Source organism: Sceloporus occidentalis, unplaced genomic scaffold (genome assembly GCF_023333645.1).
Source record: "Sceloporus occidentalis isolate IW3139 unplaced genomic scaffold, rSceOcc1.0.p SCAF_51, whole genome shotgun sequence".
Lineage (NCBI taxonomy): Eukaryota > Metazoa > Chordata > Lepidosauria > Squamata > Phrynosomatidae > Sceloporus > Sceloporus occidentalis.
The window spans coordinates 3,384,268-3,400,490 of record NW_028317031.1 but is presented as its reverse complement, the minus strand read 5'-3'; the positions used below and the strand labels follow the sequence as shown (position 1 = coordinate 3,400,490).

At 40.9% G+C, this 16,223-nt stretch overlaps 2 protein-coding genes across 2 annotated transcripts; both read right to left on the bottom strand.

The window, feature by feature from the left end:
- Positions 1 to 1,580: 1,580 nt before the first annotated feature.
- LOC149288458 (protein FAM151A-like) lies at positions 1,581 to 9,227 on the bottom strand. Its single transcript, XM_089491643.1, has 8 exons — positions 9,182 to 9,227; positions 6,366 to 6,506; positions 5,495 to 5,644; positions 4,719 to 4,878; positions 4,087 to 4,314; positions 3,592 to 3,731; positions 2,756 to 2,893; positions 1,581 to 2,251 (listed from the first exon to the last, which is right to left on the bottom strand). The coding sequence occupies exons 1-8, from the start codon at positions 9,225 to 9,227 to the stop codon at positions 1,581 to 1,583; spliced, it is 1,674 nt and encodes a 557-aa protein (XP_089347769.1).
- A 318-nt stretch (positions 9,228 to 9,545) lies between these two features.
- Positions 9,546 to 15,740, bottom strand: LOC149288457 (hsp70/Hsp90 co-chaperone CNS1 homolog). The gene is made up of 11 exons (XM_089491642.1): positions 15,639 to 15,740; positions 15,178 to 15,295; positions 14,509 to 14,670; positions 14,048 to 14,125; positions 13,420 to 13,544; positions 13,218 to 13,304; positions 12,790 to 12,995; positions 12,109 to 12,193; positions 11,564 to 11,646; positions 10,752 to 10,850; positions 9,546 to 9,600 (listed from the first exon to the last, which is right to left on the bottom strand). Exons 1-11 carry the CDS (start codon positions 15,738 to 15,740, stop codon positions 9,546 to 9,548), a joined length of 1,200 nt encoding a protein of 399 aa, XP_089347768.1.
- Between the last annotated feature and the right edge of the window lie 483 nt (positions 15,741 to 16,223).

Here is a 16,223-nt window from a genome sequence, read left to right as displayed (position 1 = left end):
TTATGGCTTTTATTACTGATATTTTTAAAGTCATATGCAATACAAAGATGTTGTGTTTAGTATAGTGATGGCAGCATTTTATGTGCATCTTTCTCAGTAATTTGCTATAATGGAGGCTCTGTCCCGCTACCTCTCTTTCTGGTTCAGTGTTGGATGGTGGGGAGATCTCACATTTACAGAAATTAAATAGGTGCTGGTGATGAAAGAGTTAAAAGGATGATCTTTGCCGCTTAAATAAGATGATTGTTTTAGCTACAGTTCCCTTTCGGTTGGCTGAAGGTTATGAGAATAACAAGGAGAGAGATCAAGCCTGGTCTAAAATGTTCACCTGAACATTGTCCAAGTGTCCAGGTGGCATTTGTTTCAAAGCAACCATGCAGAATATTCAGATAAATATGTTAAATTATTTGGTTTTCCCCATTTACACTACACAGGAAGTCCTGAAAACCAGTTTGAAAGTTGGGAGATTTTCCTGCCACACTTTTAGGTTTAAGAAGGGTAGTAAAAATTTGACATTTTCTCGGAATTGGATAATCCCTAAAATAGGGATCTATCAATGTTCCGGAAAATTTAGACTTATTTTTCTTGTAGGTTTAACTTTATAGTTAATGCTCTGTATAAAACCATGTGTTAGAGTATAAAAAGTTGGATTTTGCTGTCCCTTTAAGTTTCAAAGTAAGGAAAACAATACAGGTTGGGTTAAAAGTGACACAACACGCACTTTCTGTTCTCAGGACTGGCGCCTTTAAGGATGTTGTGAAACTAAAGTATTTGACATATTGTGCAGTAATGCATTTCTTATCCGGAATATTACAATAAAATAATTGCTTTCTAAAGTTTGTATTATCAGAGATGCGATACCTAGTACAAAAATACAGACTCTCTATAGCTGGAGGAAAATCTCTCTGAAATGTTTAGTCAGAGTCAGATTTACAAATCATGTGCTACTAAGCACATACTACTGGTGTCCCAAACGTAATTTCTTATTTTTAGGGGTTTTATGCGGAAAATAGGCACCAAGCGTGGACATAAAGAAGGTGGGATAATCATAATAATGATTAAAAGGGTGGTGTTGATAGGGTATAGGTTACAATGGCCATTACTCCTACCCCCTCTATTGCCTTATAACAGAAAGAATGGACCTCAGGAGTGACCCTGGACCTGCGAGAGAGGTTTTATTTTTCTCCGAATGGTGTTTCAGTCTCAATTTACAGAACACTGCTGGTAATCCATGGCTTTTATTTAATAATCTACCATGCACTTAATATATTCCGTATACGGACACAAACATTTTTATTATAATTGTATTAACTTCAATATACATTTGGATTCTAAGATTCCTGCTCATAAATTTGCATCACTAAGTATCTTGTTACGGAAAACACAAATACAAGTATCTATCTAGCATTCAATCAACGACAACAAAAGAGCTGATTATGTGGGTTGTGAAACACGTTGTTAACCTTACATAATTCCTAGGGGGTTGTCGTGCATCCCCCAGTACTACAGTACAGATGGGACCCTTATACAAATATAACCAATAGGCTATGTCCTTAAAAGACGTAGGTAGTCATTTCTTTCTATGACGTATAGATGCTGGTTAGAAGTAAGTACCGGTAATCCCGAGGCAGTTTGTAGTAGACGTTCTTTTCTGAGTGTGATCTGATCGCCATCAGCCCCTTGTATCCGCTCATGAAGGATCCGTGTTGAAAGTCATGCTGTATGGTTAGGGAATACATTGGAGAGACCTTCATGACTTTTACCACGTTCAGCCAGGACACTTCCAAGGCTACTGCTTGGACCTGAAAGGACACTTCTTGCCAGAGACCCTCACATAGCTTTATCATGTCCTTTACCATCGCATCGGTGTAGCCCTCAACCAGCACCTCCGCAGGCCAGCTGGGAGCAATTGTAACATAGGGGAAGATGGCATTAATGCTACCAATGAAGTCTTTGCCTTGTATATATCCAGGAGTACTGAAGCTTCCATAAGATACATCCATGCTAATCCACACCGGGAAATAGAGTGCTCTTTGATCGTACTGCCGTCTCAGTGCATTGAGAGTCTCATTGAGGGACATGGGATCTTTTATTTTCAAGTAAACTCCCCAAGGGTTGGAGGTAGCAGAGGGTAACTTTAGACCATCTTCCAAAGGGAGCACGGAAGACGACGCAGACAAGACCACCACCGGGATGAGGTTGGAATTTATTTCCTGCATCTCAACGTAGAATGTAAGCATGCCAGAGTTATCTGCAATACACAAAATATATGTATATATACAAGGATACAAAAATGTAAACTCATCATATAGTGTATTTTTAATGATTTGTGTAAAAAATGTCCTAATATATGAACCATCTACTCTAGTTTTCTAAGAATGTTTGTCAGTTTGTACGGCAATAACCTATTAATGTTTGTTTTCCGTACAAAAAAAAAAATCAATGAATGATACAAAACGACTCTTTATTAAAGATTTTTTTTTCTGGGAAGGATTTCTAGGAAGGTTATTTCTCATTTTGCGTTCAGTTATAACAGTCTTACATTCAGCAGATTAGATGGAATAGCACATTTAATATAATGGGTGGAGTTCTAATGCAGAGAATGTATGCGTCTAGCATAGTATTACGTAAGGGGTCACGTGTCTCACCCTTTTTTTTTGTATTTTATGTCTATTCTGTACCTGTAAGGTCGAGGCTGCCATAGACTGGCCGTTTAAAGACTAATATTACAAAATGTCCCTATTAAGACACTTACTATCCAAAAAGCCGCGAAGGGATGTGACGTTATCTTCAGCATCAAACCATTTCACCAGTAATCCATCATCATCCTCAGGGTGGAAATACAACTGCAAGCTGCCCCCAGAATAAAACCGAGACCTCCTGTTTGGATTTACTGTGTGCAATAAACATCAGTTTTAAAACTTGGTACTTTCAAAATATAAATCCATATTCGCGAGTAATTCAAGTTGGGAGGTGGTGGTTCTAGACATGAGTGAATACAGAGCCCGGACAGAGAACGGCATGGTGTCATCACGAGAGGTTGCTGGTAATGATTGATGGGTTGCTGTCTCCTTGGGTTGGGGGGGGCAGCTTCTAGGTTAGGTTTAGTAAAATGTTGTACTTCCATCTGACTCAAACATACATCATTATCAGCAGTGAGTTACAATAACACTTCTACATATTTTAACGGCTGTGAATGATGTGAAAGTGATTCCATCGCCTTCTGTGAGTTTCTCATTATTAGTCGTTAATTAAAACCCAAAAAATGCTGTTTGCCTGTTTTTCCTTAAATGACACAGGAGTCTCTTGTGAACTGAATGACAGACATGGATTGACACATCTGTGGAGGGTACTACTAGTGTTACAATCCCATGGCTGTAACAGGGCTGTCCAACCTGCGGCCCTCCAGCTGCTGCAGGACTGATAGAGGTGTATGGGAGATGTACTCCTGCAACAGCTGGAGGGCCGCAGGTTGGACAGCCCTGACCTACATGCTTAGAGTACTCCACAGTGAACACAGTCTCTGCATGAGCAGAGACCTGGGGAGGAATAATGTCTTCTTACCTATACTTGTTCAGGACTGATACTTACAAGCAATTTCTTTGAACTCAGATAACAGAGGATCGTAAATATCGTAATAGATCTGCTCAGGGTGACTGCTGCTTCGAATGAACAAAAGATCCTCCAAGGTGAGGGGGTCAGAACTCCCCTGCCACAATGTGAGGGTGTACCTGCAAGGGTGAAATACATAGGGCATTAGCATGGGATTGGAGCCCATAGTGCGCAGCCATAGCCCATGCCTTGGAAATTTAGAACAAGACATGGACCCTATTTGTATGGACAAAATAAGTGTGAGGGCTGAGAGATGCCTACGATAACAGGTGAGAGTAAAACATGCTGCAGTAGACATGACAGGAGGGGATGGTGAGTGAAGAGAGTCCGAGCAGAATAATGGGCAGACTGGATGCGCTGAATGGTTCTTATCTGTCGTCACGTGTCATGTTTCTATGATGGCTGCTATAGTAAGCCTGGTATATGTCAAACCTAAACACAATCTAACGTAACCAAGCCGTATGCTGACATTACCGGTCAGACTGCTGCAGAAGCCAGTTAAAGTGAGGCCATGCCGAGCGGGTTAGAACAGCTCGTGCTGGGAAAGTTACCCTCTGGGGCACAGATTTCACTACATTGTACATCTGCTGGATCATTTCCCATGTGTAGGTCCGGTTTGAGATCAAAGGAGGCAGGTAGAGGGTCACCCAACCTGGGGAAATGGTGACATCTGGGAACTTCTCTTGAACTAATGCCAGAAACCTGTAATCATTTGATAGAAATTATTATTCATTCAAACTTTTCTTATTTAAGAGTAAGGAACTACTGGGGGTGGATTACTGGAAGTGGATTCATTCTTACATTTTATGACCTATGCCCAAACTTATTATTATTATTCCCATCTTAAACACCTCCACAAACCTGTTTCCAGCTTGGAGTGGACTTGATGTGCAATCCTACAGCTTTCTCAACCCATTTTAAGTCCACCATTGTGTATACTTTCATGGACCTTTCGATTGTTAAGTCCGTTCTACTGAGCTTTACCAAGATCCATGTTCTATAACATTGCAATAAATTTACAATATCTGTACTTGCATGCATTGAATGCTGAAAAAATACATTTAAATAGAAATACAAAGAAGGGACAAAGCTCAATTGATACTGACCGAGTTGCATTGACCGCAATATTGTGGTTGACGTTAGGCCCAATCAAGATGTCTGCATTCAGCCACACAGGCTGTTTAATCTTCACGTTGGTGGCCTTGGCATGTAATATATCAAGGGATGGGCTCACAGCTTCAATGCTTTTAAAATCCAGCTTGATACCTTATGAAATAAAATAGGAAATAGGAATGACTATCATGTGTTTCTACCGTTTGTAGAATATTTACTTTTTCCATCCATCCATAATTTATTCCTTAAGGGAAATCGGGGTTTCTGTTGACGGCCGGCCTTATCTTCCAGCCAATGTAGGGGGCTACCTAGGAAGCTGAGCTTCTAGAGGGTATCTCAATGAAGTTCCTTCCTATGTATCAAGTACAATCAAAAGACGGCATGTTGTCCCCTTACTAAATTCTGTTTTCAAATCCATCATGTCCAAATTTGCATTATTTTCCCTTCCCATTACTATGTGCCAAGCCTTTTTAGAGGTAAGAGTATAAGTATGCTGAATTTAACATAAAAGGCACAACAAACTTTAAAATAAATCCCTAGCCGAGGTGGTGGTAAGTATGGATGTTCTCCTGCATGGCAAATAACTGGGAGGTGGGAAAAGGGGCGCAAAAATGTTCATATGATGGCTGGAGTGGCCCTTTAATATGTACTGTGTTTGTAAATGTACTGGGTTATACAATCTAATGAAAATGTAAGGAAAAGCGAAAGCTGTTTTCCAGAAAAATTAGCTTGGCTACAAGTTCCTTTTAAAGGTATTGGCACGTCGTACCTTTTGAAGAATCAACAACTGCGTCGAGCCATTCATAAAGTGTGTTGTCACTATAAACATCCGGCGGATGAGCCATGATTGGGATGTTTGTTTGATTTACGGTTCCGTATCCTTGAACATTAACATCAGCTTCTAGAACCATGATGTCACCTGGAGGAACACACCATACAACCAATGCATGTAAAAATAATGTCATGTATCGCTGATTTTAGAAGGTGAATTTGGTTGGGTGTTATAAAGCTTGAGGTGATTCTCACTTATCTCCCCCCCCAAAAAAAGTAAAATTACTCCACAAACCCAGTCCTATCGGTATTTCTCCATTGCATTGTACAGCGCTGTGGAATATGGTGGCACTATATAAATCAATAAAAAATAATTATACATTACATGAAAATGTACCCTTGACAGTTCCTTATAGTGCATTGGTCATATAATTTTTTACTTGTTTCTTCTTGCAACAGTTTTACAATATAATGAATGATTTAACATTGAATTAATTATAGAGGGAATGGCCACCTTCATTGTTCTTGAGATCTGAATAGAGGAGTATTGCATGAAATCATTACCCTACCCCTCTCCGCCTTATGAAAACATGTTTTAAGCTTCATTTGAGCTTCTTTGTGGATCCCGATTCCCAGTATTCTTTGGTTACATTAGTGAATAGGTTCCTCCAAACAATGAGCACATAACAGAACTCTAAGAGCCGATGATACAGAATGTATAAAACAAAGGAATCCAGAGGCCGGTCCCATAGAAGGCTATGGACCTTCACAAAGTGGGCTCAGAGGGCCACTCATGTCTGATAAAACCCGACCCGCTGTACCTTCCAACCCAGCCAGCCATGTATACATCACACACAGCGAATATTTACTCTTTAGTGCTGCTTCCATCTGACTCTTGCTGTTGGCCCCATGACTCCAGGTCACCAGAAGCCCATCCTTGGAGCTGATCTTCCCTTGGGACATCATATATTCCAGCATGTCTCCCCCAGTGTGGGAATGAGGTTCGGGGTCTGCAGAAAGTAAGATCATATTAAGATGTCTTCATACATGTCACATCATTTACAGGTTTCCTGCATAAACCGTGTCCTAATATTAATATATTCTGGATCAGAAATATTATTACATTAGGCTCTTTTTGCTTTTGATAGAGCCTAATCTCCGCTTGTAGAAAGCAGTCTTTATTATGTGAAATGGTTGCGTTAGTACGGGATGGTGCTTTAATCTGCACTTAATAAAGATACTTAACCCTCATCGTTACATACAATAACAGGAACAGAAGAAGACAGATGTCGATCGATAACGGGGATATCATCTATATATAGCCCAAAAATTTGAAATTTCAGACCATTTCTGGTAGCAGCTGCAGACAGATGCAGGTGGGATTGTGTGGCCCTCTGAGCCCAGGCTCCATGCTTGTCCACCTTTTGTCCCTGCTTAAGGACGGCAGTGGTTAGCGCCCTACAGCAAGCGCAGCATTTCAGGGAGAATTTAGCTCAAACCGTGCAGTTACGCATTTCTACTAAATCCCTGTATAGATTTATAGATATAGATCTATAGATTAACACGGAAACCTTCAAGGACGTCAGCGGACTCTCCTGTCAGGAGAAGGTGTGTTTTAGATTATCTGAGTTGATAATTATGTGACATTATTGTAACAATAATTAACTAGGAAGAGAAGTCAAAGCCAATTATGCTTTAGTAAACAGACCACAATCTGTTGAACTGCGTAACCCCCTCAAACATATATCGGAGCTGCACACCATTCCTTTCTACTCGCAGAAGGGGAGCGCTTACAAGTCATAGAAGGTGATGGTAGGACAATATGGCCCATGTAGTCTGCCCATTTTAAACCACCATTGTTAATTATTAAATATTTTTTTAGCGCTGTACATGTGCTCAGGCTCGGACTGGCTATCTGGCACAAAAGGCAAATGCCCATGGCAGATCGGGTGCTCCCGTGGCACATCAGGGGCAGCAGTGTGTGACTAGTGACCGGATATGACCGCCCGACATTACATGACCTATCGAGCATCCTCACATATCCAGCTGCCAGCCACACGTCATCAGGCGGCCGGTGGCCTTAAACTGCCAGTGACGTGCCATCATTGCCAGTTCGGCTCTGTATCCGCTGGTCAGAAATGTGTGAAATGTACAAGAGTCCTTATCATTGCATAAGACAATTAACAGTAACAATTAAGACGCATGAACCAATACAATTAATATTAAAGCGGTTCATTAAGACTGTGTTGTTCTATGTACTAATTTTCAAAAATTTTAGATTAATTTATGGAACAAATACCTGAAAATCAGATTACATGGACTCGCAATTAGATTTTCACAGAGTGCATTGTTACGGATTAACCTTACCTTTAAGAGGTCTACCCAAGGTCAGACACAGCACAGCTATTGTGATGCAGACCCCCAGGAACACGCACACCCCAGCCACTGTCCTGAGATCAGACACAGAGCACCTCTTCATCATGGAAGGGTTTCTCACAGCAGCATCCGCTCTCTGCCGTCTCCAGAACACTTCGGCTTTAGAAGGCTTCCAAAAAATTCTGCTGATTGGGTTGACCACCGTGACTCCGCACCCTTTATTTCACCCCACAAAAGAAGTTTTGTCACGAAAAAAAAGGTAGAGGAATTTGTGCGGTGTTCTCGTGTTCCGTTTTACAATAACCCTGTGCTAGCTCCGATTACAGGACTTACATCTCACGCGCAGAACTCTGCACTTGGACCTTGAGCATAAAACAAGTGCAGCCCTCAATCGTTCCCGTACGCCGTTTACATCATCTGCTTTAGATGAGCCACAGAATCTCCGGTTACTTCACGATATCACTTACAGATTTTGTACTCACAAAATATCTAGCAATTAAAGCAAAGAATTCTGCATTACGTGTAACGTGAGAGATTTATATTGCTGCAGATGAGCATGTATTCATCTTATTCACCATCATTTATTTTAAATATTTTAATCATACACGCACTGGCCACTTTTTTAGTTACACCTTGCTAGTACCGGGTTGGACCCCCTTCTGTCTCCAGAACTTCCTTTATTCTTCGTGGCATACTTTCTACAAGGTGCTGGAAACATTCCTCAGAGATTTTGGTCCATATGGACACGATGGCATCACGCAGCTGCTGCAGATTTGTCAGCTGCACATCCATGCTGCGAATCTCCTGTCCCACCACATCTCAAAGGGGCTCTATTGGATTGAGATCCGGTGGCTGTGGAGGTCATTGGAGTTCAGTGAACTCATTGTCATGTTCAAGAAACCAGTTTGAGATGATGTGAGCTTCGTGACATGGTCATAAAGGGATGGACATGGTCAGCAACAATACTTAGGTAGGCTGCCGAGTTTAAACGATGATCAATTGGTAATAAGGGGCCCAAAGTGTGCCAAGAAAATGTCCCCCACACCATTACACCACCACCAGCCTGAACCATTGATACAAAGCTTTATATGCCAAAGTCTGACCCTGCCACCGGAATGGCACAGCTGGTATCGAGACTCATCAGACCAGGCAACGTTCTTCCAGTCTTCCATTGTCCAATTTTGGCGATTCTGTGTGAATTGTAGCCTTAGTTTTTTGACTTAGTGGCACCCGGTGTGGTTTTTGCTGCTGTAGCCCATCTGCTTCAAGGTTCGACGTGTTGTGCGTTCAGAGATGGTATTCTGCGTACCGTGGTTGTAACGAGTAGAACCAGTCTGCCCATTCTCCCCTGACATCAACAAGGCTTTTTTCGACCACACAACTGCCGCTCACTGGATATTTTCTTTGTGTTAACAAGCAATTGAACGGGTGTACCTAATAAAGTGGCCAGTGAGTGTATGTTTCATCAACATTGATTCCTATTTTCCATGTTTTACGTATTAACACTATTTATTATATATTGCTTCCCGAGAACATGCAGAAGCCCTGGATACCATGCCAGCGGTTTGCCCAGGACTTACATTATCTTCTACAGCTGTCACAAGTTGCTCCATCATCCCGACATTGCATAATACAGTCCCTGTGCACGGGCGTGAAGACTATGCTAGTAGCTTCTAATAGAAACTGCTCCAAGGTAGGGAAAAGGCGCTGTAGAGGGTGACTTGGGGGCTGTGGAGGGGGCATTTAGTTGATGGTAAAGTAAGAGGCAAAAGTGAGTGTGTATATGGCTAAAGTATAATTAGTGTATATGTATGGGTAAGGGTGTGTGTGTGTGTATATAAGTACCTACACCTCATTTATGTTTTTAAAGTACTGCAATTGTGCTTATTAAATATTCCACAACAGAACTTGTTTTCATACTCTTTACTTTAATTGAAATCTGAGTTTACGTACACTGTACAAGTTGCAGATTCTTTTCACAAAATCTTCCTTGTTGTCCAATGACCCGTTGTGATTTGATTCCATATTTAAGTAACAGGCTAAGTTCCCAGACAATACAGCAGATTGAGTAGTACGTTTTTAGATCCACTAGCTCTGGATGTATGTTTTGTGTCACAAATTATAGAGTTTAGAAAAGCCACTTCAGATTCACGACCATCGCCCGAGATCAGTGTTCCCGCAGTACTGGATTACGATCTTCAGGACGATTGTTCTTCAGGACGATTGTTCTTCAGGACGATTGTTCTTCAGGACGATTGTTCTTCAGGACGATTGTTCTTCAGGACGATTGTTCTTCAGGACGATTGTTCTTCAGGACGATTGTTCAATTATATACTGAACAGTACATCACTTAGAATAGAATATCGCAGAATGTTGTTATTTTGCTCATTAAAAAAAAATACCAGAAAATTATCATACAGGTTAACCTCAAAGTCTCCTGATCGAGGTTAAAACAACAACACTACATGGGTATAGGGAGTTCTAGGAAACATTACCTTTTTTTCCTCATTCAATTTTATTATATATATATATATATATATATATATATATATATATTGGCAAAGAAGAACAAAAGCACTGTTCTCTTCACAAAAATAGATTGAGATAGGGGGTTAATAAATAGAAAGAGCCTCCCCGTAAACCTCTAGTATGTCTTTGGGATGTTGGAGGTAATCAAGACACCCTTGCATGTTTTTAATGACTCTCCCCAAAACTGGCAAAGACTTAAAATATAATAGTGAAGTTCTTTTGTAAAGTTTGTAAAGATGAATAGTCCAGAATTAAAAACTGATTTCTTTTGTTCAGTTCTGTAGGAACATGCAGCCGTGATGAAGAAATTCCGCTGTTGAATCACGGCTGATGTGTTACCTCACACTTACGTCAACTTATAAACTTTACGATCGGTAAAATATTTTTTATAAAATGAGGACTGCTTCACAAAGATTAAAAATGATGGAGACCCAGCTTTTACTCGAAACCTACGGGGAAAAGAAACCAAATTATTATTACGATTGTTGACTTAGGTAATACCAACAAATTCTAAACTGCCAGAAAGTGCAGAAAAATTGGTATCCCCTAGGACAGGGGTGTCCAACCGGCGGCCCTCCAGCTGCTGCAGGACTACATCTCCCATAATGCTCTTTCAGCTAAGGTGGTGGCTGAGGAGAATGGGAGATGTAGTCCTGCAGCAGCTGGAGAGCCGCAGGTTGGATGCCCCTGCCTAGGATAAAAGGACTCGTCCGCTAAACAGTAGTTACCATGGGGCTGAAAAAAAGACAACTGTCTACATATTATGCCTTATATAGGTTTACCAAGTCATTGACTTGAGAAATCACCACTTGACACTATAAACGAATCACTACAAGAGAGAACTTACAATTTTTATAAAGGGACAGTAATGTCCATCTTTCAGGAATCATTGACACACATACTGATAATTCCCTTCAAATAAATGGCATCCCACTTAGAAAGCCCAATTATTTCACTTCCTCCTGCCAAGATGCACAGTACATGGCTACTCATCGGGATGGGGTGATCTTGTCAGCTACATAGTGGGTATCATTGGTGCATTAGGGTTGGGGTTAGTTGAATAAATTCTATACCTTTTTTTGAAGTTGTGAACATTCACAAATAACAAAAGGAAGAAGACAGCCGGCTGATAACAAAAACGGTCCATACAGCATGTTCTCACCTTCTGTGCTGCATGGCCTCCAGCAACGTTCTCTCTGGATTCACCTGATAAAAAGACTGCGTATCTTCATCTTCAAAGTAAACCTGCCCCATAGGAGAAACAATCAGAGTTCATAACATGATCTGACGATGAGAAGCAAGCCCCCCACAGGGGTTTGCCATTTTTATTACAAAATGAATGGGTATAAGAGATTTGCTGGTTAGGAAACATCAGCATTCAGCTGATGCAAAGATAATGACAAAAAAGTGTTTAAGTAATGTATACTGATATGCAAAAATATAGCATTATTCAGCATTATAACAGTAGACCCATCTGTGCCAAAGTAGCAGGAGATGTATCAAAACCAGTTGTCTTTTCATCGGCTGGCAAATGATTTTATTAAATAAAGTCCATTACCTGACATTGCAGGACCTCTGGTGGCCGTGTGTATTAATGTGCAGCCAGACTTCAATTGTTAGGAAACGTCTTCAAATTACTTTAGCCTGCTGTGTCACTGTGAATTTTGGTCCATTATAATAACAATATATCCACGAAAAGACACCAACCTCCAGATTTGGAGCAAAATATTTCCGGTCCGTGTCCCACGGAGGATCATCTTCATTAAACATTGCATTCAGGTGATCTATAAATCTGGTAAGAAAATATATATTTGATATTAACCAACAGTCTGTGTTCCTGCTTTGCAGGACTGCAAACCTCTAGTCCTCCAGGGTCGTAAAAATCACAGGAATTCAATGTATCCTTGTCTGAAAACAACTAGTTTTATGAATTTTAATTGAAATTTCTGTGCTCAAGCTAAGATGATATCAAAGATTCATGGCCTGTCTACCCTCCTTGAGGACTGGAGTTGTGCCGCCCCAAAATACTACCTAAAAATGCTTGTATGATGTGAATTTTTAACACAATCAGGTACAACCACAACAGACCAAATGATGGGAAATAAACTGTATATCACAAAAACTAACGTTTCAAAACAAAACGGCCTTTGTAGTTTTGTTTTTTTAACCTGTTATGCACTAGCTATAGATACGTTTCAACACAAATAGTTTAGTTGATAAAGGTAACCAAGTTTAACGTTTGCCAACACTTTTGCATTGAAATAAAGAGGTTAACTAACCACCGCTTGACAACTCAATATCACCCTGAAAACGTGATGTCCTTACAGCCCCTAGTCTGACAAAGAGAGCAATGCGGGTAAGACCAACGCTTATTTTCTTTTCATGTACCTGGAATCCTCGGGAAAGGCAGATATAAAATCTGTCTGCATGTGCTCTGGATAAAGGAAAAGCACCGGCCAGTGCAGACGGCCGCTCTCATCCAGAAATACTTGGGATCCGGTTGCTTCTCCGGAGCTGATGCCATCATAAGAAAACTTAGAGGTCTCCTCTTCATCCTCTCCTGCAGCCTGTTGATGTAGCTTTATCCCTCTATCCTGTAGCAGAGCATTACAATCAGCATGGAACACCACATTTACACACACAGGGTGCATTGCAGCTCACAAGGGGTAAATCATGGGTCAGTCAATTAAACCATAATAGGAATTTATCATTTAAACCATATTCTATCACCGTATAACTGTATGAGCAGCTCATAACCTTCTCTTTTTAGATCACTTCACACACATACAGATGATCCACCTCCAGCAGACAGTCACCTTCAATGCATTGAGCAGAGATTCCTTCATGGACTGCTTCTTCTTCTCAGCTAGTTTACTCTTCCGTGCGTCTCGCTCTGCAGCTCTCTATAAGAAGATAACAGATTCCTTATACTGTGCACTGCCTATCTGTTTCATGTGTAATATCGCCAGAACACAGAGATACTGAGAGTTAATGCATTCTAGAGCAAGGGTTTCGTACCTGCAGTTTATCAGCCTTGGTTCTGGTTTCTATCAGCTTTTTCTCCGTTGGGTTGATTTTGAGTCCTTCCTCGCACCACTTTAGAGCCTCTCTGTAATTCTTTATTTCCACATAGCACAAGGCACCTGTAACAGCAGATAGGTGGGTCACCGCCACTTAATCAGGAACCCAGCGTTATACTATATGTGAGGTCTTTACAAGAAACAACATGCGGGTGGGCTGGTAACACTTTAAAGAGACTGAGTCACAAGAAACACACCATTAATATTTTTAGCAGGTAATTGGCTGAAAGATCAATTTTAAACTAGATAGTTTAAAAAGAAGTACTCACATATTTCCTTATTTAAATAAAAAGAATCATCAGACCATGAAGCTATGTCTTCTAGTGACTAATCCCAGAAACTGTTCCCACTTTAAGTTTTGTGAGGCTTTTTCCATCATTTTAATTTTTTTATCCTCTACTATTACATGGGTTCTCATGTTTTGCTCGGCTAGTGCTGCTGCTCTTTTGATGCTTTGTTCTACGTATGTTGATTTCTTGAGAAACCTATCGTTAACACAGATTTGCGAGACGCTACTGAAGCCCATAATGGTGATATCTAGAGATACTTCTAGACAGACTTCCTACCTCGAGTCACTGCTTTCAAATGGTCTGGCTTTTGCTTCCTTGCAGCAATCGCATCATTAAGGGCAGAGCGATAGTTACCTGAAAATCAATACAAGAGAGTAATTTTACAAAAATAAAGAAAAAAATATATAAGTTCATATAAAAATGTTAGCAGGAAAATAAGGTTGCGGTACAAAAGAAAAATTATTCCTTCCTACAGGTTGAAAATACCAGGTTTACACAGTAAAAATGCTTGCTTAAGAAAGAGACCCACATTATTGGTCCTGGCCATTACAACCTTTCTAATACTTAAAGTCCTGTTTGGGTGGCCCTAGTGGACCCCTGTGACCCACATGCGAAGCTCAATGGTTTCCAAAGCAGCTGCTCTGAGAACCCCCCTAATTCTGAGCCGGACACCAAACACCGGAACAGTTCGTACCGAATACTCATCACATTATTTTTTGCTATTTACTTCCACCTACCTAAGTAGAATTGCGCTGCTGCCCTGTTGGTATAGAGTATAGCGTTCAGCTCCACGTCCTTACATTTCTTCTTAATACCTTCTGTGTAAGAGGCGACGGCTTTTTCATAATTCTTTTCTTTAAAGTATTCATTCCCTTCATCTTTAAATGACTCAGCTTGTTCTGTACAATAATAACACGATAACAAAAGGTAAATCCTTTCTGGAAATTATCATCGGCACACTAACGTGCTTTATTCAACAACGAACAGGCACTGTAAGTCTATGAAAAAGGGAAGCATGGTAATTATTCACAAACAAGAACATGTAAATAATCACTACTCGTATTCAAGGTGAAGTCAGCAGCTGAATGGAGCTGGGTCCGTCTGCATGTGGGATCCTGGCTTGTATATCAGCAGGTTCCAGGTGAACGCAAGAAGAAAGTACTATGGCTGCAGCAGGCTCCCTTAGAGCAGGGGTGTCCAAACTGCGGCCCTCCAGCTGCTGCAGGACTACATCTCCCATAATGCTCTTTCAGCGAAGGTGGCTGGCTGAGGAGTATAGGAGATGTAGTCCTGCAGCAGTTGGAGGGCCGCAGGTTGGACGCCCTTGGCTTAGAGTTTATATGCAGAGTAGAGTCATCTACAAGGCTTAACAGTTCTGGTTGCAGTAAACAACATTGTTAGAATACCTTCAAGGGGTCGGTCTTCATCAAACAGTATAGACTGCACACAGGCCAGCTCTGGGGCTTTCTCTGGGTCAATTTCTTGCGGGGCCTTCTTCATGAACATAGGAATTTTGTCAAACTCCTTAAAAAAAAAACGGGTAAACAGGACATAACAACAACAGGTGAGGAGGACCCGGTGCAAACAAGCTTACAATCTGTTACTTTTATAACTAAATACAGTGTTAAACCATCGCTAGTACAAGTGAACGCACAAAACCTTTCCCAGAAATAATTGCTTAATCACGTAAAATATTGCCCCATTCATAAATGTTTGCCAGTAACAGTTAAATGTCATGTGACACAAAAGCAGACACGGATAGGCTGGTGCCATAGAACAGCAGCACATTGGAATATTCATCCACACACTAAAACAGTAAATACACAATACATATATTTCCACAATGCTACGAAGAAAGCCGTGTTACCTCCTCCCAGTTGTCTTCGTTAAAGGCTCCCTTGTACTTTTGGGTTTTGAATTTCTCCATAAACTGGTCCATGGTGTCGTCATCTTCGCCTTGTAAATCCATGAATGCAGCCCCGTTCTGTCTACCTGCCTGCAAAAACACAGCAATGCATTTTCACTGGTTTCATTAACCCCGCGTTTACACCACTGCATACGACCTACATAAGAACTACCTGAAAATTGGTACGAGTAACAGCATCACTATTACCAGCACTAGAACACTTGATGGCAGTGACGCCTATAGAAAGAGACAGTCGGTGGATGATCTGGCTTCCACCTAAGCAGCTTTCTTTGGCTTTACCTACAATGTGTTTAAGGGACATAGACTTTAAAGGCAGATAAGAACTTTTTCCATAAGGACGTTTTACTTTACCATGAGAGCGGTAGATACATGGAACAGTCTCCCATCAGAAGTGGTAGAGGGTAATACAGTGATGGGATTTAAACATGCATTGGATGGTGATAAAACTATCCTGAATCTAAGACAAGTTCAAGTAAAAAAAAACAAACCAGACAGCTGTGTGCCTGCTGTCTCTCACAGTGTATA

What these genes read in the sequence shown, in the direction of transcription:
- LOC149288458 (XM_089491643.1), bottom strand. Translation starts at nt 9,227, where the DNA reads ATGTCAGGGGAGAATGGGCAGACTGGTTCTACTCGTTACAACCACG. An exon ending in TTCTACTCGTTACAACCACG is followed by an intron (nt 6,507 to 9,181) that starts GTACGCAGAATA and finishes TACTTTCTGCAG; the next exon opens with ACCCCGAACCTCATTCCCAC. An exon ending in CCTTCGCGGCTTTTTGGATA is followed by an intron (nt 2,252 to 2,755) that starts GTAAGTGTCTTA and finishes TGTGTATTGCAG; the next exon opens with ATAACTCTGGCATGCTTACA.
- LOC149288457 (XM_089491642.1), bottom strand. Translation starts at nt 15,740, where the DNA reads ATGGATTTACAAGGCGAAGATGACGACACCATGGACCAGTTTATGGAG. An exon ending in TGAAGACCGACCCCTTGAAG is followed by an intron (nt 14,671 to 15,177) that starts GTATTCTAACAA and finishes ATTATTGTACAG; the next exon opens with AACAAGCTGAGTCATTTAAA. An exon ending in CGTAAAGTTTATAAGTTGAC is followed by an intron (nt 9,601 to 10,751) that starts GTAAGTGTGAGG and finishes CCCCCTCCACAG; the next exon opens with CCCCCAAGTCACCCTCTACA.